The 24,936-nt window shown below is 38.8% G+C and overlaps 2 protein-coding genes, 1 non-coding gene and 1 pseudogene across 21 annotated transcripts in view; 2 read left to right on the plus strand and 2 right to left on the minus strand.

Annotated features, from left to right (window-relative positions):
* The window catches only part of PRPF40A (pre-mRNA processing factor 40A), a 59,034-nt gene extending 47,164 nt beyond the window's left edge, over positions 1-11,870 (minus strand). For 4 of the 10 annotated variants that reach the window (XM_086353648.1, XM_086353638.1, XM_086353628.1 and 1 more), the window contains exons 1-2: positions 11,639-11,870; positions 10,391-10,522 (exon numbers count right to left, since the gene is read on the minus strand). In XM_086353648.1, the coding sequence (XP_086209774.1) occupies positions 10,391-10,522; positions 11,639-11,848 (342 nt within the window). In that variant the 5' untranslated portion in view covers positions 11,849-11,870. Of the gene's footprint in view, positions 1-8,973; positions 9,054-10,390; positions 10,523-11,638 lie in introns of all 10 variants that reach the window. The other 6 variants (XM_086353686.1, XM_086353668.1, XM_086353658.1 and 3 more) reach the window with 3 other exon arrangements.
* Positions 11,871-12,026: 156 nt separating this feature from the next.
* LOC147378355 (regulator of nonsense transcripts 3A pseudogene) lies at positions 12,027-23,310 on the plus strand (annotated as a pseudogene). Of its 4 annotated transcripts, XR_015146303.1 has the most exons (4): positions 12,027-12,253; positions 14,280-14,357; positions 14,842-14,895; positions 19,934-23,310. The product of XR_015146303.1 is annotated as a regulator of nonsense transcripts 3A pseudogene, transcript variant X3 (transcript). The 4 variants fall into 4 exon arrangements; XR_015146297.1 differs by lacking the exon at positions 14,280-14,357 and having other exon boundaries at positions 12,027-13,403; XR_015146299.1 differs by lacking the exon at positions 14,280-14,357.
* The window catches only part of ARL6IP6 (ARF like GTPase 6 interacting protein 6), a 72,328-nt gene continuing 59,418 nt past the window's right edge, over positions 12,027-24,936 (plus strand). For 4 of the 6 annotated variants that reach the window (XM_086353773.1, XM_086353764.1, XM_086353783.1 and 1 more), the window contains exons 1-2: positions 12,027-13,403; positions 14,842-14,895. In XM_086353773.1, coding sequence (XP_086209899.1) covers positions 13,004-13,403; positions 14,842-14,895 — 454 coding nt within the window. In that variant the 5' untranslated portion in view covers positions 12,027-13,003. Of the gene's footprint in view, positions 13,880-14,841; positions 14,896-24,936 lie in introns of all 6 variants that reach the window. The other 2 variants (XM_086353800.1, XM_086353792.1) reach the window with 2 other exon arrangements.
* LOC147378357 (U6 spliceosomal RNA) lies at positions 19,065-19,168 on the minus strand. Its single transcript, XR_015154073.1, has one exon. It is a non-coding gene; the product is annotated as a U6 spliceosomal RNA (small nuclear RNA).

The raw sequence follows: 24,936 nt of genomic DNA on the forward strand, positions 1-24,936 counted from the left end.
AGCCCATCTTAAAACAAAGCACAAAAGGGCTTACATATAACAAAAGTTTTACTAGAGACCAGGTCAATGAGATAGCAAACAATATCTGAAGAGAAATTTGACAGAGTTCTCTCAATTGTTCTTCTTCCCACACTTCAGATTTTAAAACATCTCAAAAATTTGCCTTTATAGATTAGTAGTCGTGCTACTGGTTACATGATGAAATTTAATGTCAAATAAAAAGTTAAATTCTCCCTCTGAATCTCTGTACATTAACAAACACTGGTAAGATTCTTAAATTATGTACAACTGAGTATCAGGCAAGAACACTGGACTGGGTTGCCATTTCCTTCTCTAGGGTATCTTCCCCAACTCTGGCATCCAACTTGCATCTCTCTTGCATTGGCAGGTGGGTTCTTTATCACTAGAACCACCTGAGAAGCCCTCTAAAAGTAAACAGATCATTAATTTAACTCTAAAGCTAAACTGTGATGTTATTAACTTGAAACCAAGGGACAAAAATATAAATAAGCAAAGTACTGTTTCACATGAAAAACTATTACAATAATCTGATAAAATTAAGAGCTCCTCCAGAGACTTGCACATCATAGAAAAGCTTGTTTCTCGAAGTCTGAAAAATCTATTTTGTGGAACTGCTATGATTTCTACTTTGCATTAATTCTAAGATACACCTACTATGGAGATGCATGTGTCAACCTGACTGAAGCTGAATTCTTTTGGAGGATTTGTGTTGACTGACGCCATTCATTTGGCAGCATCATCAATCTGAGATCATTGAATTTTTCTAAGTTACTTATTTAACACCACAATGGTAATGGGAATCTAGGCTGCAAGCTTATGACAGAACTGGCTTGTGGTTTAAATCCTCAGAGTGACTTTTTGCCTTTCCCTTTGCCCAATTAGCAAAGTCGAGACATTTGAGTTGCTTTCCTGTTCCTTTTTACACAGCAGATTACCTCTTGCTTCACAGGCAGGGAACAGCCCTTTGGCATCCTAACTTTATCCATAGACTTCTCATTTAAGTTTGTTTTTTCTCACTCAAGGCATGTAATATTCTGTTGGCCAAAGAGTTTGGATTTTTCCAAAAATCCAAACAAACTCTGGCCAACACAATATAATGGAATTTCTCATCAGTAATGAGATCTTTTTCAACGAAGACAGGATGTTCATTCAAAATGGTTAAGGGGAACAATTCTTGCACAGTTGCTGCAATAATGCCACAACAAATTCCATAAGCCAGATCCTCTTAAAGCTTCAAAGTGGTAGCTTACACTAAGCTTCCTGAGAAGCACACTATAAAATTACAAATGACCCTGTAGAGCTTCACAAATTTCTACTTAAGCTACTTTAGCAAATACACTAAGTGCTATAATTAAGAATTTTTAGTTGTTAGGAGACAAAGACAGAATGAGAAGGGTGAAAGGCATACGTGAGATATAAACTAAATTGCCTAAAATATTAAGCATCTAAATATAATGGACACTTTGGCACCTTAAAAAAAATAACTCATACACAACTTGATATGCTTTTTCAAAGTAGGCAATGATTTGTGTCATGTTTGTTTCTATTTTTTTAATGATAAAAGTTAAATCAAGAAAATCTCTTGAAAATTCTCAGAAGAATCATCCATTTGCAGAAAATTAAAAAATGAGTAAAAACTAGGAAGCACCACACAATCCACTCAGTCATTCTTAGTATCCTAGTTTAGAAAATTTCTCATGTTAGACAAAAACAAGCATGATTCATTGATCACTCTAGATACTTTAATTTTTAAAAAATTTCAGTAATAAAAGCAATCCTGTTAATGCTATAGCAAATTAGTTACACAAATGTAAATTAGCCCAATTTTATTATGATATCAAAACATAAGTGCACATCTTCATGTTGGCACCTCAGATTTTCTTTTCTTCATAATTATTTCCTGAAGTTTCTCCTGTTGGAAAGAAATCACACAACCTAACTTATTTTTTGTCTAAATATTAACTCTTGGATTTGGTTGACTTTTAAAAAACCACTCTTGCTCCCCTTGTAGCAGGAAACTGATTACTTAGATAGTTTGAGTCTCGCCTTTATACTTGGTTCCTTTTAAATGTGCTAAAGTTAATTCTACAACACACTCTACAGAGCCTAGTAAGAATAGTATTTAAAGACAACTATTTCCTACACTACTAACTTCAGTTCAGTTCAGTCGCTCAGTCGTGTCCGACTCTTTGCGACCCCATCAATCGCAGCACACCAGGCTTCCCTGTCCATCACCAACTCCCAGAGTTCACTCAAACTCACGTCCATCAAGTCAGTGATGCCATCCAGCCATCTCATCCTCTGTTGTCCCCTTCTCCTCCTGCCCCCAGTCCCTCCCAGCAGCAGAGTCTTTTCCAGTGAGTCAACTCTTCGCATGAGGTGGCCAAAGTACTGGAGCTTCAGCTTTAGCATCATTCCCTCCAAAAAACACCCAGGGCTGATCTCTTTACCACTAACTTACCTTACATACAAATATATGAATGCAAAATATTAAGTTTTGAATAAATGTGAAAACTACATCTTTGAATGTAACTAAATGTTCATTCAATTGGAAATAAATAGAAATACCTGTTTAAAGCATATTCTTAACAACCCAAAATAAGTGGCTGCATTCTGGGACAATCATTTACTTCCTCTTCATCTACAGTTATACATAAACTCCAGACATCTGTCACTTTCTGATATAACATTTAAACAAAAAAATAGACAATAATTGCAAAACCGCTTCCACATGGAGTAAAATCTTCCATTTAATAAGTCAACTTCCAGTAGTCATTATTAGTTTGCTAAATTCTTTTAACCTGGAGACTTTAGAATCACTGAAGTAAAACACTATTCCTTCGAATTCTAAGGTGTAATGTAATGGCATAATCTCAAACAGCAATACAAGGAAGCAGCCTAGTACAGCTATTAAGTATACTCTGGAATCAGACTGCCAGAATTCCTACCCCAGTTGTGTAGCCCTGGGCAACTTTCCTTAACCCTCGATTTCCTCACCCACAATATGAAGAAAAATAGTACTCGTCTGATAGGATTGTTGTAGGAATTAAAGGGAATAATACATGAATACACACAGGCACTTAAAGCAGCACTCAATAAATGAAAGCTGTTTTATTACAACTGCTCTCCAACTCATAAAGTATCCCTCATGTTGCCCCTTCTTTATTCCCTAGCTATCTGTTAGATAGGAACTTCAGTTCTTTAAAGACATCTAGTAATACTGTAAAACCATCACTTTCAGTAGGAATCAAAACAAGTAACAAGAAGTCAATCCTAGATTAAGGATCACATTTAGTGCTGGCTCCTCAGTGTCACTTTACAAGTCACTCAGCTCTCTAATCCTTATTATTCCTCTCTAAAATTGGACATTCATCTAGCCAATCCACTTTTTAGTCTGGTTGGATCAAATTCAATAGGGCATATAAATCAGTTATATACAAACATGGTGATAAAAATTATGATTTTAACACAGATTAGGTATCAGTTCTACTCACTGAAACCTTACAAAACTATACGAAAAAAGGGCAAGTAAGGATTTAAAAATATTTAGTCCACTGTCTCTGGTTAAACCCCAAACTTCTTATATGAAGGTACGGAAAATATACATGACACAAAAACTTAGAAAGGACCTGAATAAAAATGAACTTTCAGTTTTGTTTTTTTTTTTTGAACATTTAGTTTTTAAAAAGCTCTAAACATACTGGGGACCCACACACAAATTGTGGTGTTTCATGTCACACACAATTAAAAGATTCTATAAAACTTACTCTAGAAAGTCAACTAAGCCTCTTTCTGGATTCAAGTCCTCTAGGACACAAGCAAAGAGGGACATAAGACTACTACTACTCCAAATGCTTTAAACTAGATTTAATATTGCATCTAGCTAAATCTTTATATTTGTTTACATGAAACTTAATTACACAGATATAGCAGAGACTCCAAACACTTGTAGTAGACAACTTTATGATTAGTCCTTACATCTGCAAAAGAAACAGTAACTGTCCGTTTTATTTAACAAAAATATGATAAAAAATATGCAATAATCTTAAAACTACTAAAAAATCATCTTTCTGAGAATTAACAACTTTCTTGATACCTGAGGACCAAATAAAGTATACCAAGCCCATGTTTTCAAACATAAACTTAATGCTCATTCGTTAATTAAAATTTAGAAAGTCTTAGCCCAAACAGATTTAGGAGCGAATTATGAAAATTGTTTTAAAAATAAATCTAAGATAACTGAGATGAAAATTTTGTTAAAAAAAAAAAATCCTAAGATAAAGCAAACTACATACATTTCAACTCAGTTCTCACTTGCTGGCATGTTTAGTCCTTGTGCAGTGGATTATTAAAAAAGAAGCTGATTTTCTTTCAAGCCCGACATGCAAAATATCACGTATTTAGTGATCACTAACTACAACGAACCTTTTTTAATAAGCAGAAGAAACATGATTACTTGACTAGGGAGAAAAAAGCAAAAAAAAAAGTCATCTTCAATAAATATCCAGATATCTACAACTATCATGACAATCCAATCAGCAGTTGAAAGATGAGAAAACCCAGTTTGGCCAGGCATCTGAGTAATTCCTTAAGTTCCCTGAGTGCAGGGTACACATACAGCATTTGTCTTTGTCCTGATCCATAGTCAAGAAGAGGCTTAGTGTCTACTGGCTAAACTGACAATGGAAACATGAAGGTATGGATACAGGAAATAAGAATGCAAGACCAACGACAACTTTATGAGACATTGTATATCCACAGATTCCTACTTATAAACCTTTACAACTTAGGCCAATTATTTCTACAAAAACTCTAGTATACTAGTACATAGCTGTGTGTACATATATACGTGCCAAATCTGTACTATCTACTGATATACTACTTCATAATGACCAGAAGTAATGCCATCAAAATTTCTAATAAATCCAATTAAAACCCAACAAGTTAGCCTGCTGCAATCTGTTCTTTCCTTTTTCCTTGATTTTGGATCGTGCCTTGTAATGGTATGCAGGATCTCAGTTCCTCCACCAGGGGTGGAACCTGTACCCCTACCCCTGCAGTGAAAGCACGCACTAACTACACTGGACCACCAGGGAAGTCCTTTTATTCACTTTCCTTTTTGATCCCACCATTAATGAATACATTTGTTGCACTTTACAAGCTGTTACATTTATGTGTGTTACTACTTACTAATTTCAATGTTGCCCTGGGCTTCCTTGGGAGCTTAGAGGGTAAAGATTTCACCTGCAATGCAGGAGACCTGGGTTCAATCCCTGGGTTGGGAAGATACCCTGGAGAAGGGAATGGTAATCCACTCCAGGATTCTTGCCTGGAGAACTCCAAGGACAGAGCAGCCTGGCAGGCTACAGTCAGTCCATGGGGTCGCAGAGATTCAGGAACGACTGAGCGACTAACACACACACATACGTTTATGTGTGTTAATATGCCCTTTTCTCCTAAAAAGCAAACTAAATGGGTAAGTGTTCCCAACCTACCATTTCTCACAAAATGTTAAATTTCAGGCAATGTTAATTCTATGCAATGTGATAGACAAAGCAAAATAAACAGACAAAGGGGGCAGTAATGGAAACTGCAGAAGTGGGGGAGGGAAAGATGGCCAAATAAAACTGAACACACTAGGTAAAAAGTTTTAAAAGGCTTCAGCAAAACTTGACATCTTTAGAAAATACTGCACCCTGTGAATCTCAGAGGGGCAAAGGGGTACAGTTCATTCTTTCAAAATGACATAGTCTCCTTAACATCTCTCCAAGTAATCCTTAGAAATACTACTCTAGCTGAAGTTTTTGAATGAATTCAGACTTAAATAAGTTGCTATGTAAAAACAATGGAACTAAAACCTATCAAAATCTCACTGTATTCATAGGCCTAAAGTTATACCAACATGTTAGGTATGGGTCAATCTATTTTTTAAAATGTACTCACCTGGGTAATATAAATGCATAAAGAAAGTTACCCAGATTCAACAGTCTGTAAGTAGACAACCTAAAAAAAAAAATCTCTTTGTCACTGGCTAATGTCCAATTACACGGGAAGGACTTTGTGAACACCCCAAAATAACAATAACTTAAAAGCAACAACAAATCAACTTATAACGTTAGTCATAGTCAGATCAATCTAAGATACCAATATACTGGATTTTTCTGGAAGGCCTATATTTCAAATCATTTCTCCCTAGGGTATGGAAAAATATGTGGTAAAACTTAAAGAGATGATCACCAATGAAGTCATACAGACAGAAATACACTTGCCTGTAATTTAAAGTAAATGGAAGTAACTTCTTTAATTTTATTCACCAAACAAAAATTACTTATGTATTGCATCTTATTGATCTTTCATTTTTGTCAAATGAAAAATCAACAGTAAAGGCAGACTCTAAAAATAAGTGGTAACAATGTAAAGTCATAAGTAACTACTGAAAACAGTTACATGTAACTGACTAATCTACAGGCTTACATTGTAGGAAAGAGTATCTGTGTTTGTTTCATTCATTCAACAAGTAATTTACTGAGCACCCATGATGTGCCAAGAACTGTGCTCAGCACTATAGACTTCTTAAAAGTTCAGATTACAGCCTCTGCCCTCTAAGAGCTTACAATCTATTACTCATTGAAAAGACAAAGCAAGTAAAACCATAATAAAACAAGGTTAGAATAAGTGAAATAGTAAGAGTTATGGGAAGATTACATAGGATTTTATTTTGATAATCTGAAGGGGAGATGTATGCTGGGCAAATTTATTGCTGAGGACCTCTTGGAGAAGGCAGGACTTGAAATGGGAGAATTTAGGTAAATAAAGTTCACAGTGGTAATGAGCTGGGGGCAGGAGAGCAAGAAAAACACAAGCTTAGTCGTGAAATAATATAATCAAAATACCATGAGAAGACCAGTCCAAATTCATATTAGGGAATGCAAAGGCATGCAGCTCAGAATCATGCTTTGAATTATACAACAGGAGATCACTGAAAGTTAAGTTGTGGAAAGTAGATGTTAAGCTATAGGCACAGGAAAACAATGAAAGTTCTAGGGCAAGAAAATAACTCACTGAAATCTAAAAAGTTTTTGAGGGGACAAGCTTGAAGCAAGAAAACTAGCTAAAAAGTTATAATGATATCCAAGGCATGATGCAGCTCAGATAACAACAGGAATAGAAATAAGGTCTATAAAAACCTGCCTTATTCAATACGAGAACAAGAAAACGAACTTAAAGAGGAATTATTCATTTATCAATTTAACGAACAAAAGCAAAAAGAAAAAATACGGAATAACTAGAATTAGGGAGGCATTACTAAAAGAATTTCTTATATATCAACCCATAAAATTTTATATATATCATCTATCCTTATCAAATGATCTAAATTGAATCATAGGCTGTTAGAGCTGAAAGGGACCTTAATTCTTTTACTCTCATCTTCTCATTAAAAGAAGAGAAAAATTAAGAATTAAAGAAAGGGGAAAAAAGATAGGGAAGACGACTCTCTTGGGCTTAAGTGAAGACAAAATCACCTGTATAAGGACAGTTTATGTTGTAGAAAAGACAACAGAAGACTAAGATGTGAAAATATTTTAAAGCAAAACATTATTTACAATACACATGGAGAAAGAAGACAGCTTCATACATATCTTAATACAATCTCTTACTGGAAATAACATTTATACAACTTGTAAGGTCCCTTCCAACTGTAAGATCCTATAATTCTATAGAAGTAGAAGCAAAACTTTCCCATCTGAAGCTACTGTACAATGAGAAAGGTAAGTTTAACTTACAGGATAAACTTCAAAGAGTATTATTAAGCCCTATTTGATAATTTCCAAATGCTTATTACTACTAACAGATTAAGTCTGAATTCTAAAAAGGGCATTCTAGGTTATCTTCTGAATTAAAACAAATAAAAACATAACTACTCCTTTAATCAAAATCATTTGCTCTAATTTCAAAAAATACAAACTCTGACTAATGTAGACTGTTAAGTCTGCATATTATTTTACAAACAAGTTTTTAAAATTTCATGTCACGTTCAATAGCATTCCAAATACCACAATCATTTAGCAAGTAAGACTGCCACCAATTATAGTCCTCAGCTGGCCCCAGAATGAGATCTTAATGTGAACTAGACAATATACATGAAGGTTCCATAACCTTCAGTTGCAAAGTCTAAAGAATCTGTGAATTAACTTTTTAAAATTAGATGGCAGAACCCTACCAACTTTGTGTCACTGCAGCCAACTATATAGGCACCCTGCTTCTCATTATCTTCTGACCACTTACTGCTCACTAACACTTCTGAGGTTGGGTAGAAAGAAGACATGATGCTGAAAGAAAGATCAAGTTTGAGAATTATCAATTTATTTTAATGTAGCTTTTTATAGGGCTTTAAATTAGATTCCTGGATACATGGTTATATTATTCATACCCTCTCAGTCTGCTATAACACCTAAAAAAAGCATCTGTTTTACCAAGATTTGGGCTCCATATTTGTTAGATACTAAAAGGGAAAAAAGGGAATAATCTAATTTAAGGGGGGGGGGGAAGAGATTCTCTTGATTTCCTCAAAGCTGGACTCTTAAGTCATTCAATTATTATCTTAAAAGGAGCCAACAGAGACAGAGACTTTTACACAGCTAAATAGTCAGGGTAAGCTTAAAGGGCATATCCTGGGCTAGGAAAAATGTAGAAAAAACCACAAGGTAAAAGTATCTGAATGAATGTGTACCAAGTAGCAAATAACCTTACTAGGAAGATGGTCACTATAAAGTAAAGAGAAAGGGCCGTAAAGCAAACTGTGACCAGCTTATGTCAATGAGATACATGAATACTTAAAAAATAAAATCATATCTGCATGTTACTTGAAATGACTAGCTGGTATCTTGGTTTTGGTAGTGCAATAGCACCAATACAGCAAGGGTAAGCAGGTCAATCCCTTGCAAAACTTACCTTGATTGGCCCAATGGAAACAGAAGGCCCCAGAAAAGAGAGAAGCATCTGGCAGTAGCAAATTGTTTTATTTTATCTTTCTGTGGAAAGAAACTAATTTTAAATAAGAACCAGAGCATTTAAAGAGTAAATATTTTTTTAAAGCTCATTATCTAGTTAGAGCAGCTCTACTAAGAAAACAAGAAGAGCTCCTTGCTGTTTAGAGATGGAATGAAACAGAAGAGGAATCAGAGTTGTTTCTCCATCACCTAGGGAGTTTTAAAACTTGTGTTTTAAAAGTAACAAATAGTTCTTTTATTTAAAGAACTCCTATAAGTAGAATCCTTTTGGGCCTGGTGCCTTTTATAACAAAATTAAGGGCTATATTCCAAATAAAAAAGAGGATAAAACCACTTGACATTAAGCCCTTCTACTCTTGAGTTAAAAAAATAAAAAGACACAGAATGAGCTCCTTTCTCCACTGCAATTTCACCAATTTAACTCAAACCATCAAGGTTTAAATGATTATCAAAGCAAATGATGCCCCCAACTGGCAGAAAGCTCATACCTAATTGACTGGCTTTCCAAATATTGTTAGCCTAAACAGTTGATGATTTATCCAGATACTAAATGGAAAGAACCCAGCCACCAAAGGATATGTGTATTACAGAACCTAACAGGGGGCATAAAATTATTTACGGTAACCAAACCTGTTACCTTTCTTCACTGTTTTTCTAGGAATTCAGTTTACTGAATTCATTGAGTCAGCATTAAAACCTTTTGGTCCAAATCACTCCCACAAAATGTCTGTTTACAATTTATGCTGGAGATGGAAGGGATAGCTAGCTCAAAACCAGGAGTGCAGAAGCCATAAGCATTTAAGAAAACAAAAAAACAAACTAGTGTAAGTGGAAAATAATCTACCTATTTGGCACCATCCTATGAAGAACCAAATCAGAGTACAATCTTCCCACATCCACCCCCACCACACACATCCACACACGACAGGAAGCTATTTCAGAAATAAAATTCATTCCAAGTCAAAGGCCTAAACAATTGCTGTTTTCAGAGTCTATGCATGTACAACGTCCACCAACATAAATTGTATTGACATAGCAAATTACTTCAGTTGACATTCTTGGGGGGAGTAAAGCCATTAAACTCAAAAGCTTAGCTATACATTGCTACTTTAAAATTAAAAATATAAAATAAAAACAACTCAGCTTTGTTACTGCAGAAAACAAACCTCTTATACAGAAGACTTTTCAATACAATCAAAATTTGATTAGTGTTGTGATTATTCAACATTTCACTTACTTAAAACATTATATAAAATGAAATAAACAGCTGCAAGTATTGACCCAGATTTTTAAATTCTTTGACATAAGAATACCACAGGCAAAAGTAAACAAATAAATACAAAACAAAACATTCTTACTTGTCCCATTGGTGGTCCTCCCATTGGGGGCATCATTTGTGGCATCATTCCATGAGGTACAGGAGGCATATTCGCTCTCTGACCCATAGGATGCATTCCCATTGGGGCATAATGCATGCCAGGATGCCCCATCTGAAAAAGAGGGACAATTTAAAAATTTGCCAAGTTTCAATAAATGCTTCTCAAAAATTTGATTCCTACAAATCAGTTTTGTGCATGACATAATATTTGGCTAATGTTCGACTCAATTACTTATACTTTCTTCTCTTAAATAAAAGAATTACACCAGTGTTTATAAGCTTGAACTTGACTAAATTTCAGAAAATGGAAAAATTAAAATCAGTACCGGACACCTAATTCATAGTTTTTTTTAAGAGCATGCTGATTTAATCAATTGCCAGTTGGCTTGCTAAACTGGGAGGAAATGCATGTGAAGGCCAGCTTAACTGTTACGGTGAAAACCACAACTTTGTCCTACTTCACAGATATAAGATAGCCAACTATGTTTATTTTATAACGTCACATTATCAAGTTCATTTCTAAGCTGATTTTAAGCTTTACAACGCTGAAAATTTACCCAATTAAGTGAGATGAGGGCTGGTCTTATAAAAGACAGCGTCGGTACCCGGGGACGTTTCACTCCTAACAAATATATTATTTCCTAATAGAATCTCTAACACAGCTAAAATAACTTATGCAAAAAAATATCCCCCCCCCCCAAAGACTAAGCTCTGTTATTTACGAACACTAAACGTAAACAACTAATTTAGGCACCTTAATGCGCTTTTTATAAGACAACTCCTTTCTTTACGTGTGTCCATTGTTCCAGGTCGTAAAACCAGGTAGTTATCTGCTGACAATTCTCCCAGCGATCCCCCCGCTGCGAACACCACTACTATTAGTTAAGATTCTGGCAGACTCTGTTAACAAAGTCTACGGAAAAAGTCTCCGTCTCCGCCTCCCCCTCCCTGCTTAACCCAGCCTACCTCTCCCAAACGCTCACCCCGCCCAGGGCCCAGCACCTCCACCGCGCATCTGCCTAGGCCGAACCTACTGAAAACTTCCAGGGTCCCACTTCCTTTCCTTTGTGCATCCCCGCTCTCCATTTCTCTCCCTCGGAACAAATCCCAGCATCTCGAGCTCTTCCTTCGTCCACTCTGATCTTCTTCTCCTTTTGGAGAATGCTTCCTGTCTCTCTGATTCCGTTTTTCATTGTGCCGCTTTCCCCCTGCCCCACCGCTCCCTTACCGAGGGCCGTCTCCTCAGGAAGCCGTCAGCAGAGACCCAAGAGCTGGAGCAGAGGCTTGAGCCGGACAATCTCCGCTCCCCGTCCCCGAGACCCCGCGAGGGAGGATGGTTCTCCATTTCACTCACCATGAGGCCTCCACGCTCGGCTCCCGTCCCCGGCCTCATCGTCGGGCTCAGACTGCTCCGCCGGCGGCCACTGCCGCTACACATACCAACAAGAAGTGATCTGAGTGGCTGGCGCCCACTGGGGCCAAAGGTTAAAGGCTGCCCTGCGCTATGGGGCGGGATCAGCGGGGCCAGGAGGCTGACAGGCTTCCCTGCTGTCCAATCAGACTGCGTTTCCGACTCTCAGCTCTTCGGCGATTCGCCCCCAGCCTCAGCCTAACTCAGCGTCGACAGTATGGAGTTGGGGGAGGGGGACGGAAGAAGTTTCTGCGCGGATTCCCCTGCAGGGAAAACTCCAACTTTCCCCGGGGAAGGGAAGACAACGGTGTCCCAGCTTCTCGAACTTAGACTGCCACACCCCGTAGGGAGTGGACCAGTGGAGGCCTGCCACCTTCAACCTCTGCCCCCCTTCCGAATCACCTATGCCCCACAAACCTGAGGCCGCCAGAGGTGGGATGGGATGGGGGTGGGGTAAGCAGCCTCTAGCGTTAGCGGTGACCAGAGCCAGTAGCTTGCGCGCGGGACTACAGGCGGAGGAAGGGGGCGGGGCAAGCTAGAGGAGGGGTCGCCCGGAGCCGGTTCGAGCTCCTTACGCACCAGCTGGCCGGCGCGCGCCAGGGTGGGGCGGGGGTGGAGACCTGCCCCGCGGCGTAGAGGGAAGTTGTGGTAGGGACGGGAAGAACAATGTGAAAGGGAAGGCGGTATTGGGTCTAAGGGAGATGAAGGCGCCAGGCGCTGAGCTTCCGTTACTGAGGGAAGCCGGGGGAGAGTGCTGGTGTAGAGAAGATAGGAGAAAGCAAACAGGTTCGGGAATGTGTGTTGGCGGGCGCTAGGACCGGGCGTAGAGGAGGTGCGGCTTTGGGACTGCGAAGGCACGCGCTAGTTTAGAGGTGACGTGAAGGTGGCGGAGGTTTCTGGCGGAGAGACTAAACGCTGCACGGGGAGGAAACTGGGCTCCCTTGGGCCTCGGCTCGCCTTCCCTCGTACTGCTTGCGGGTAGTGCTCTGGTCCAGGGGCGCTCAGCCTCTCATCGGCCCCACGGCACCTTTCTTGCTCCAGCACGCACCCTTACGCACCCCTGCGCGCCTGGGCCTAGTGGTGGAGGCCGCAGTGGGCCTGGCTGCTCGTTGGCTACTGCGACCGCGGGGCGGGGTAGGTGGGCGACGTTGGACCTCCGAGGGCCTGAGTGTCTTTCCCGCCATGTCGTTTGTGGAGAGCGGGAGACGTTCGGCCCCTCTGCGCCGCCGGCCCGGCACCCCTGTCCCGTTCGCTCGACCTGCGTATTCCGTTTTCAGTCAGGGAGATAGCTGGGGTGAGGGCGAAGTCGAAGAGGAGGAGGGATGCGACCAAGTGGCCCGTGATTTGCGGGCGGAGTTCTCGGCCGGGTCGTCATCGAAACTCAGAAAGGACCCGGTACTCCAGCCAGATGGGGACGGATCTCCGGTTCTGCCCGATAAACGCAATGGCATTTTCTCGGCGGATGCGGGTGGTAAAGCCCTGGCTCGGCGCTGGCCGGTCCAAGTCCTCTCAATTCTCTGTTCTCTGCTGTTCGCCATCCTTCTTGCCTGCCTGCTCGCCATCACCTACCTGATCGTAAAAGGTACAGAAGGAAGCCCGGGCCTTGAAAGTCTATCCAGAGTTTACTTCAGTTGAGCCTGGATGTGGTCCTTGCCTTCATCGCCCTCTCCCCCATAGAAGCTGCAAGCTTGGTAGCTGGTTTCATCCATACGCCTCATCCGCACCTTTCTTTGGTCTTCCCCTTTGTCTTGTCTTAAAAGTAGAAGACTTTGGTCGGTGATCAGGAGGCCCATTTTTAGAAAGGGTCTTGATAGGTTGGTAGTCTTGAAGAAATAATGAAATCAGTGAACACTTGGGGATAAAATATTGGTAAAATCAAGCAGAATGCAAAACAACTGTCCTTAAAGGAAGGCGGTGAAAAGGGTAATTTTAAAAAGCTATACAAGTTCAAAGACTTAAATCTGCAAATGGTTAGAGGTGTACAATCCACCTGTTCTGTACGCATTGAATTCCTGAAGAACAAGGATTTCCATTGCACAGCCCAAAATGTGTATTTAGGTAAAATAGTCCCTCTTGGATTTTTTACTAGGTTTGCAACCCAGTGTATTGGTGAAATTCTGTTGCAAAGCAAGATAGTCTGTTCTTTGTCTGATTAATGGTTTTACATTTCGTGTCTGAAGTTGAAATACTGGCCAGGTTGAAATAGAAATAATGCCTTGATCGGTTTTCCAGAACGCATACAAATGTATTATGTGTTTGGATATTTTACCGTGTGAAGAATCAGACCTGAGTTGAAACCTCAGTTCTAACTGTGATTTTGGCTAAGTTATTGGGAAAAAAAACTACCTTAGTTTGTTATATGAAAAGCACCCAACACGTAACTCGAGTATTAGTTTTACTTCACTAAGTAGAATTAAATCTATTTAATTATAGTTTTTATTTTCCCTCTTTGCTTCAGGCCCCTCATGAGCTATTCATGGCATCTAACACCTTTCCATGCTTGATTTTCATACAGAAGACAGATTGGCATGTTAATGTGAGAGTTTGACCTCTTCATACAATGGTACAGGGTGTAAATTGTCAATGTTAAATATTTGGGTGCCAATGTTTCATTCCTCAACCACTCCCCTCCCCCATTTTTTCAAAGCAGTTCAGTTTTGTCTTGTAGATAGTTATTTCTGTTTTACTCAGATTGCCTTTGTTCATAAAGTCATAAAACTTGGTAAGTAGAAGTGCATTGCAGAAGACCTTAAACTGCTTATTTTGGAGAATACAGAATTGAACTCAATAACTAGTAATTTGCCTTGTATAAAATGTCTTGGGAATAAAAATTCCCATTTTACATACATAGCAGTTGATCATAAAGACATCTTATTTGCTTCCTGAAGGTCACTTAGCTAGTAAATGGAATCCAGGTTTGAACCCAGTTGTTTCCGGCTCCAGAGCAGTTTCCAGAACTCCAGGTCTTTCTAGCCTTTGCGCTTCTGTTCAAGTTATAAAATCTCTTTTTGTATTTACAGAGTTACATGCTGAAAATTTGAAGAATGAAGATGATGTAAACACTGGACTGTTAGGTATGAACCTTACTGTCACTTGATTTTTGAGCTTACTTTTGTTTTTTATGTTTTAATGATATACAGGTTTGGATAAAATACTTAATATATCCCCTGTGTGGTGATGTTTCACTGTTCTTCATTTGTATATGTATGTGGTATATTATCTTTTTATATATATGTTTGTTTGTATGCCAGACACACTAGGAATATGTTTTGAACACAACTGTATGTAACAGACCCAGAGAATACTTGACATTTTTTAGTTACCTTTTGGAAAAGCTTTTCTACACTTCTTCCCAGGAAGTAAACAAACAAACATTTCCCCACAGACTTAACAAAGATAACATCTTAAGCAGGCTGCAGAAGTTTAAGTTCAAATCTCCTTATAAGCAACTTGGTTTTTTAAAAAATATGAAAAGCATTGGGTATACTTAACACAAGCTAGTTATGACCAGGAAAAAGACCTGAGTTCTATAGAATGTCAGTAGAATGCTAGTTTACAGATTTGTAGTAAAAAATTCAGTTGTTATTTAATCTTTATTTTTCTCTGCCAAAATAATTGTGAAGAGTTCAGAATTTTACCTGTCTGGCATATTTTACTCCTATTTGCTATAATATATTTGGCTGATCACTCTGAATTGGGGATGAGGGTATGGGAAATGATTGAGAGCCTATCCCACTTGTTATTCCCTCCCCCAATCTTAGCTAACCTATTTAAATGACCTCTTCAAGGCTAATGTCCTCATGATTAGGACAACAGAATCCACCTGATTTTGCAGAAAGGGAAGCTTTTATCTTCAAATTATGAACAGATTAGTTTGCTGGCTGTCCCATGAAAACTTGTCTGTGCTTGTCTTAACTTCTGGCATGAGAAAACAAGTCCTTTTCAGTTACTCATTTTGTTAGTGTGCCTCTGTGTGTTACACTGTTGATCTCTAAAATCAACAGTGATCATAAGGCTTTTCATAGCATTTATTGATCTGTCAACTCTTGACTGAAAAGGAACAATATATAAGCCTAAATGCCTGTTAAGAAACTTAGTTTCCAAAGGAGCTGAGACACTGCTATGCTCATGCTTGTTTCTGTGAAAGAAATGTTCATGGGGAGCCCTATTTATAGTTTTTTTAAAAAGGTTCATGATGAGCATTGTATCAGTGTTGGGAGTTGATTGATCCTAATGGCTAACAGGATTAGGCTATTACAGTGTTCATCTTAACTAGTGAGGTAGTCCCACCGAGGAGATGTGATTAATGGCTGGCCTTGGAACTCATCTCCCCAAATCTTCCCTGGGTGGCATTGGAATCACACTGCAGAGTTCGTAGGGCTTTCCTTTTATAATTGTCCTGTAAGCCTATTTGTCAGATAAATTAATAAAATAAAACTTGAGGTCATTTAGTTGAAAATCACATTCCAGCCATTCCTCCTTGAAGTTATTTTTTGGCCAAATTGATTGCACTAATCATATATAACATTGAACTGTTTCATTTTCCACATTTGCTTTTCTGTCAGCATTTTCCCAAATTTTATCACCTTTCGCAGTTAGTCCTATTTCCAATTTTTGCATTTTTTTCCCTAGTTTTATAACTAGGAAAGTATCAGAAAGAATGATAAATGATCTTCTATTTGAGGCAAACCTGAAATAAGTGCATTAATAGAAGGAATTGCCCTTAGCAGACACTCCTTAATCTGAGACTGTTGTTATCAAATGTAGTGCCAGTACTTTTACAAACACTGTAAATAGTACTATACAGAAATTGTAATCAGATTTTTGTGGAGTTCCTTCAGTGTCTAAAAAGGTTTTAAATTTGGTCTTTGGTTCCTATGACATCTATTAGTTAGTAGTTACCTTTAAGTCCCTTTCATGGCTAGGAGCAGATTTTCCTAGCATCTTGCAGTGTCAAGGGCTATTTATTTTTTAGCTGCCCATTAACTGCTCGTTTTATGCTTGAGATGTTTCCAGACATCTACACATTTTCCAGAGAACAGATGACTGACAAAGATGAAGCCTGCTCATTTAAAGAATTGATAATTGATTTCTTTTCTTCTGCAGAGTGATAAGTGAGACTTTGTACGATCATAATTGAATGACAGAACATTAGAAATATGGTAAAAATTTCCAAGGGAAAGGATGTGTTGGGAAATGACCCATTCTGTTAGAAAAGTGCAAGTTGGTAGCAAAGGACTCAGTTTCTTCCTCACAGTGAAAGCTGATTGAAACCATAAACTTGAGCTTTTTAGTGGGTGTATAATATGAACCTTATAATTTGAGCCCATAGTCTGTTAAGGAAATAATACAGTACTTTCTGTAGCTGGGTAGGGTAACTCTAATATTTCATTTAAAAATTCACAAATATGTTATCCTTTTCTGCAGCAGAGTCTGTAAAATTTTGTATATTGCTGATAACAGTAAAAGAACCAAGGAAAAAAGAGAAAAACAAAAAGCCCTAAAACACTGGAAGGATACAACCAAACTGTTAGTTTATCCGAATTTTGAAATTATAGTTTTTTTTTTTTAATTTCTGTTGTTTGTAATGAATGACTGTAACTCCTAATGAGAAAAACTTTGTTTGAAAAAGCACAAGTATAAGTTTAAGAAAGTGTGAAAACCATGTTCAACAATTAACAACAGTACTGAACTTTTACAGTACGCCAAAAACGTGTTATTTCACCTGATAGTCCCAACTATCCTGTATCCATAAATATAAAATACTCCTTCTAAATCAAAACTCAAGACAGTGTATATTAGAATTTTTATGCCATCAGATAGCTTAGGCATGGTAGCAAGGCAAAAACAATACAGGTCATTATCCAGAATTATCAGTGTGCAGCTGAATTATTAGTCATTAAATCATTACAAGTCTCCTCTTAACACGTAAAAGTAATGAGAACCAGACATTAGGAGCTCTGTTTCTCAAGAAATTGGTTTATTATTGTTAGTGTGGTACTACCTGGCCCAGCTGATGGAAAGGATGTTTCTTAGGCTAATGAAGTCAGAAAAACTTGTTGAAGCATTTTGCTGGGCTTCACCTAGTCTAGAGTTTCTGTTCAGTAAGTATAAGGTAGAGCCCAGAAATTTACATTCCTCATAGGTTTCTAAGTGATGCTCATGCTGCTAGTTTACAAGAATCACTAGTCTAGTAGTTTTTATTCCTCAGTTATAGCAACAGCAAACAAACAAAAAAAACTCTGAAGATTTTCTTACTCTGAATTTATGAAATTTCAGACCCTATCCTTAGTCTCCTGGATCAAAGTTAAAGTCACTTAATAGGCTGCACTCTCAGTATCCTCTCAGGGTCTGTTGGACCCAGTCTTCATTTTTAAATTTTCTTGAGCAGTTCTTTTTGTAAGAATTATTTCATGTCGTTTATTCTTACTTACAGGACCTTCCACAGAATAAAGAGAAAATTGAGATATATTTTTTTTGATAGAATAAAGCTTATTTGATCTTGAAATTACCTTATTGGTGCATTGGCCCCTTTTATATACCTAAGATACATTATAAGATTTTAATGATCTTATTTTCCTGTATCTGGAAACACTTTGTTTTGTATTATATTAGGAATCATTTAATATTACTCATCAGTTATTCTCAACTATGCTAAAAAGAATAAAATAATTTTGATAAAATATTCCAGAGCAGAGGTCAGCGAACTGTGGCCCTCAGGCCAAACCTGATCTGCTACCTGTTTTTGTAAATTGAATTTCATTGTAGCATACCTGTGCCCCATTGTTTTATATATTGATTATGGCTGCTTTCATGCTAAAACGTCAGAGTTGAGTAGTTGGAAAAGAGACCTGATGGCAAGCGAAGCTGAGGATATTTACCATCTGGTTGTTTTCGAGAAAACTATTGTATTCTCAACCAGGTGTCATTTAACAGAGAGGACGAAGGTAAAAACACAAACCGTCCCCTTTTGCTAAAATATGTAATGTTCTTTTTCATCTTTTATGAGTCTGTGCCTACTAATTTATTTGATACTGTTTGTAAATGGACAAATGCTAATGGCAGGTGATTGGAAAGGAATGGGGGGAAATCATTGGATTGAGCATTCAAATTGTTTAAAAATCTAAAAATGAAGATGTTTTACAGATTATGGAGCTAAGTTGGCTAAGTAATATTCCATTGTATACATGTACCATAGCTTCTTTATGCATTCATCTGTCAATGGACATCTAGGTTGCTTCCAAAAAACGTGGAACACTTAATAAATTTGCATGTCATCCTTGCACAGGGGCCATGCTAATCTCTGGATTGTTCCAGTTTTAGTATATGTGCTGCCAAAGTGAGCACTCACTATATTCTGCTTTTGTGTATATTTGAGATTGTTTATAATAAAAAAGTTTTTTTAAATTTTCCCTTGTGAATATGATGATTTAACATGATTGGAAAACTACAAATGTTACTTAACTCAGGTTTCATCAGTTTTAGGCAGAATATTCCCTTCCACTCCTTAACCTTTTAATAGGAAAGGGAGTGGAATTCCTACAAGCTGAGGGGCAGATTGACAGAATAGTTGAGTGGAGACCTGTCAGTGCAGCTGCTGTATTCCAACTGTGTGTTCAGGTCAGATGGTACTGGTAGGGGAGGAAAAATCCCTTTCCTCTGCTCCTGTACTTGAAAATTGAAGACCCACGGCTGTTCAGCTTTTTGATAAAGTTGCACACATTTGAAAAGTGAAAGTGAAGTCTCTCAGTCGTGTCCGACTCTTTGTGACCCCATGGACTGTAGCCTATCAGGCTCCTCCGTCCATGGGATTTTCCAGGCAAGGGTGCTGGAGTGGATTGCAATTGCCTTCTCCAGGGGATCTTCCCGACACAGGAATTGAACCTGGGTCTCCCGCATTACAGACGCTTTACCGTCTTAGCCACGAAGGAAGCCCTGCACACATTTGCTTATCATTAAAATTGTTGATTAGTTTTATGCATGAGTCCATCAAAGCTTTTATTAGTAGCCAGCTGGTTATAGTGTTTACAGCTTATAAAACTACCTGTTAATTTTGATTTTTAATTTCATAACTTAGTTATATGAGTTACAGTCTCATGAAAAAAATTTCAGGGCACCGCCGCGTGGGGTACGGATGCGCTCGGAGGATGGAGCCGGGGGCCCCGGTGTGGCCGTTGCTACGCGGGGTCCGAGCGGGAGGGAGAAACCATCATCCGCAGAAAGCCAGTTCCGCCGGGAGTCTCCGCGGCGGGAGGCCGAAGCGCCGCTGGCCTCCTCTTCCAGCTGTGGGAGCGGCGCAGGCAAACCTCGCGAGGAAAAGAGGATGGTCTTGAGCAAAGTGGTCATCCGGCGGCTTCCCCCCAGCCTCACCAAGGAGCAGCTGGAACAGCAGCTGCACCCGCTGCCTGCACACGATTACTTCGAGTTCTTTACTGCTGATGTCAGTCTTTATCCTCATCTCTACTCAAGAGCATACATTAACTTTAGAAATCCAGATGACATCCTTCTTTTTAGAGGTGGTTTTGATGGATATATCTTCATTGATAATAAAGGGCTAGAATATCCTGCAGTGGTAGAATTTGCTCCATTCCAGAAGATAGCCAAAAAGAAGCTAAAGAAAAAAGATGCCAAAACCGGAAGCATTGAAGATGACCCAGAGTATAAGAAATTTTTAGAAACTTACTGTGTGGAGGAGGAGAAAACTAGTGTCAGTCCTGAAACTCTTCTGGGAGACATAGAGGCAAAGACACGAGAACTTATTGCTAGAAGAACCACACCTCTCTTGGAATATATTAAGAACAGAAAATTAGAGAAGCAGCGAATTCGAGAAGAAAAACGAGAGGAGCGGAGGAGGAGGGAGCTGGAAAAGAAGCGCCTACGGGAAGAAGAGAAGCGGAGGCGGCGGGAGGAGAAGTGCAGGAGGAAAGCAGCAGAAAAACAGAAGAAAACGGCGGAGAAGGAAGTAAGGATGAAGCTTCTCAAAAAACCAGAAAAGGGAGAGGAGCCGAGCACTGAGAAACAAAAAGAAAGAGCGGAGGAGACTGACCCTGGAGACGGGAAGTGGGAGCCTTGTCCCAGTGCGGTGGTCCTAAAGCCCAAGCCCCCAGAGGGCTCGCTGGAGGAGCTCCGGGAGAGGTCACAATATGACAGTGATAAAGAGCAAAGGGATAAGGAGAGAAGATCCCGAGAAAAAGAACCTGAAGCACAGCAATGCCACTTGGATGACAGCAGGAAACACAGAGCCCACCATGAGCTGGAAAAATGTTCGGGAAGAAATGGAGAAGAGCTGGCACGGGGGAAGGGGTCGGCCGCAGACGGAGGGAGAAGAGGGAGCCAGGATAGGGGCTGCCCTGTGGAAGCAGCAGAGAGGCCGGGAAAGGAGAAGAGTGAAGACCGGCCAGCACCCAGAAAGGAGCGCACGGGAAACAAGGACCGGCCAGGCTTGCAGCTGTACCAGCCCAGAGCTCGCATCCGAGCCTGTAACTGTGATGGAAGACACCCTGAGGAGGGCCGCGACGGGAGGAGGGGTGAGGCGGAAGACTCAACGGTGGCTTTAGCTGAGAAGAGCGAAGAGGCGGTGTGGGGCGACATGCATGTTGGTGACGTGGGTGGGGGCTCCCCACCTCAACGCTCTGTGGGTTCGAGAGGGCGTTCCTTCCGGAAGTTATAAATTAAATTAGCCTGGGATAAAACCTGCACACTGAATTTACTAATGAAGAAATGAGAAAGCAGAACTATAAAGGTGGCATAGAAATACAAGAAACCATTCTTAAGTAATCTCTTAAAACTTTGAACAGAGTTACAGATTTTACCATTTCTGTTATAAACTGGTATATATAATTTAACCAGAACCAAAAGAAAACTAGTATTGTGTGAATTCTGAAGCCCTTTCAACTTGTAGGAATAACGTGGACTTTGAGTTTTACACATTCGTAAGCAAATGGTCTGTATCTTGTGCCTTTGTTGGTTTTCTGTGGGAAGTGAGCAGCTCTCATTCCTTGTAACTCCTGTAATTCAGTCATTCATGTACCTCTTTTCATAAGGATTCACTAAGGCTGTGGTGCTGTTGTCCCTCTGATAGGAACTCTAACTCTGTATAAAGCCCCAAATTGTTGCCCTTTTAACAATATGGCCACAGAATTAACAAAAACAGTTCCAGTCTTTTGATGGGGTGCTCATGGTTTATAACATAAATGGCATTATTTTGAGAGAGGGATAACTTAGGTATGGCATTAGGTTTTTTCTTTTTGCAGCCTGAGGCAGTTGTAAAATAATGTAGCTTTTTGCAACTGTGTATTCTATAGTATTTTTTCTTTTGGTGAAATTTTAAATGTTAATGTTTTTGGCACTGTGCTTTGTACCATTTATTAAATAAAAATTTTAGTTGCTATGAAAAAAAAATTTCATTAAAACAAAGGTTACCATTAATCTACTTATGTATTTTCAGGTCTTTTTCTATTTGTTTATATGTGTATAAAAGTATAATAACAAGATATGTGGTCTTATCACAGCTGTAGAAAAAATAATTGTAATCATGCATATGCTGCAGCTTCGTTAAAATATCTTGGAGCTCATTCTGTATCAGTAAACATAGTTCTACCTCATTCTTTTTTTTATTACTGCATTATATTTCATAGTATTTTAGTTTACTAAAACATTTCAAACGTCAAACGCTCTAAAACAGGACTTGGAATTTATCAATATGTGGTCACATCTCATCCTATTGTTTGTTTATGACAGGAATACATTTTAGAAGAATGTAACTGATAGCTTAACATTTTTTAATAAGATACCTTTCCCAGTATGGGAACATGGAAGATTTTTGTTTGTTTTTCTGTTTGTTTCTGCTTACATCTCTGACTTCATAAAACTTCTGAAAGTCATCTCATCTCTATAAACCTGAAATTGCTAAATAATATTGAAATGTTTACAACATATAATAATCTTTCTTCGCTGGAAGCTTTTTTAGAGAAACATAGAGCTGCCATCATTTCCTAGAAAGGAAAATAACTACACTTTGAAATAAAAATCATATATTTGAAAAACGATCTCCTCAATTAGATAAATCAATATAAAACTCCAGTGAAGGGATTAGAATAGGAATTTCCCACCTACTCTCATATTTGCTTTAGGTGAAACCATTGAGTCCAGGGGGTTACAGTGGATGAAAGAGATTTTCCATCATATCAACTGATGAAAATTAACTATAGAGAAGAAACAAGGATGTGTGTATTTAAAGACCTGTATCCTTTGACATAGCAGTTGTTCAGAAATTTGTTACAGATATCTTTGTATAACTGTATAAGAATGTTACTTGCGGCTTTGTTTTTAGTAGTGAAAAGTGCAATGATAAAAATATGCAGTGGAATTGTGGCTGTGTGTACTGGATATGGAAGGTCTCCAAAAATGTTGTGTGAAAAAATTCAGGACAGTTTTTCTAGTGAGAATCCCATTTGTGGAAAATAAACTGAGAAAATACATACATGGCATACGTTTGTATATAACTGGCTCATTCTTGTACATAGCTATCTACATTACCTATAATTTTTAACAAAAGATGAACAATAAACTGATTGCTTTTAGAAACAGAGTTGGTAAATTGGAGAAGGAAGACTGACTTAATTTTTATGCACCTTTTAAAAATTATGTTAACTTGGTAAAATGGGTTTATAAAACATAAGTTATCAAATTTTTAGCTTCAAGATTTTTGTTAAAAAATATAGTTATGAACTGCCAACTTTTGTGGCTTTTCTGCTTGTCCATACATGAATTGAGTAATTTCAGAAGCATACACACACTTATAGACCACAGTGTTGCAATGTACTACAGTATTGCAATGTATTGTTTTAGCCCTATCGTTGTGATGTGACTTTTATCAGGGATGTAACTGTTGATCAGTTCAAAGTGAATGTAAAATAACTAAAATGCCCAAAATGAGGCAGGCACTTAGATCATAGAATAGTAGTTATTCTAAAGACTCAAGAATATTTTTGTATTAAATCCTGTAAGTGTTCTCTTAAACCACCTGAGTAAAAAAGCCTGATGGGCTTTAGGGAGCCTCACATTTTGTTATTGTTAGTTATTTTGTGTTTTTCTCACTTTTTTAGATATTTAGAGTTTCCCATCATTCCACCACAGTCCCCATACAGTCTCTGAGTTGGCAGGAAGGTTGCCCTCAGTCTTTACTCAGGTTCTCTCTGCTCAGTCCCACGGGGTACGGTTCTAGGGTTTGACTGTGCCAGGATATTGGGTTGGGAATACGATCTAGTCCTCAAGACATTTGTTCAAATGAGTTACTGCTGAAACATTTTGCATTCTGTTCAGGATGGCCTTTCAGATGTAGCACCTTCCAAGCCACATGACCGTGTGCTATTTCTATGCCCCACTTAAGGCAGAGGCATCTGCAAACTTGGCTCTGGCCCTGTCTGCCAAGATTCTGTATATAGCTCCAATTCCTCTTTGGTGTGTGTGGCTTCTTGATGGCTCCACCAGGAAGCCTCAGCAACATTACCACCTCTCCATACACACAAATGCAGCCACACACACACCACTTCTCAAAACCAGGACTCTTTCTCATCTGTAGATAAAGCCCTCACTGTCTCCCTGTTCTACACATTTTTTTCTGTACCCTTGATATCCAGGATATTTTGTCTTTACCCTCCTTCTTCTTATATCTGTCCTACTAGTTCCCTTAATTTTGCAACATAAAAACCAAAGAGGCATAGGGCTGTTTCTCCTTTCTTTGCCACATCCTTCTGGGGCAGTTAACAGAAGGTTCGTTATCTTTTGAAAACGGGGTAAGGGAAGGGGGACTATCAGGATAAAAAGGTTCATCTTTCAAAAATACTTTGCCACAGATTTGTTTATTACTTCATTGCTCTGAGTTTCAGTAACTCAGTCTGATACTGAGTTTTAGTTAGTTTACAGACAGTCCAGTACACATATTTCTTTGCTACTTATTGTTAAAATAAAGCTATATTTGGTTGTGCATTTTGTGCAGCCAGGGAATTTGGTAATTCATAAGTCAGCCTCTGTTGTAGTCTTCTCAGCCTTTCTTCTGTGTATTCCTGAGACCTGGGATATACTCATTGGTAATGGTGGCTTTGTAAACTGTA

This window comes from Bos grunniens, chromosome 2 (assembly GCF_055505025.1).
Source record: "Bos grunniens cultivar Pamir isolate PY7600 chromosome 2, Bosgru_T2T1.0, whole genome shotgun sequence".
NCBI lineage: Eukaryota > Metazoa > Chordata > Mammalia > Artiodactyla > Bovidae > Bos > Bos grunniens.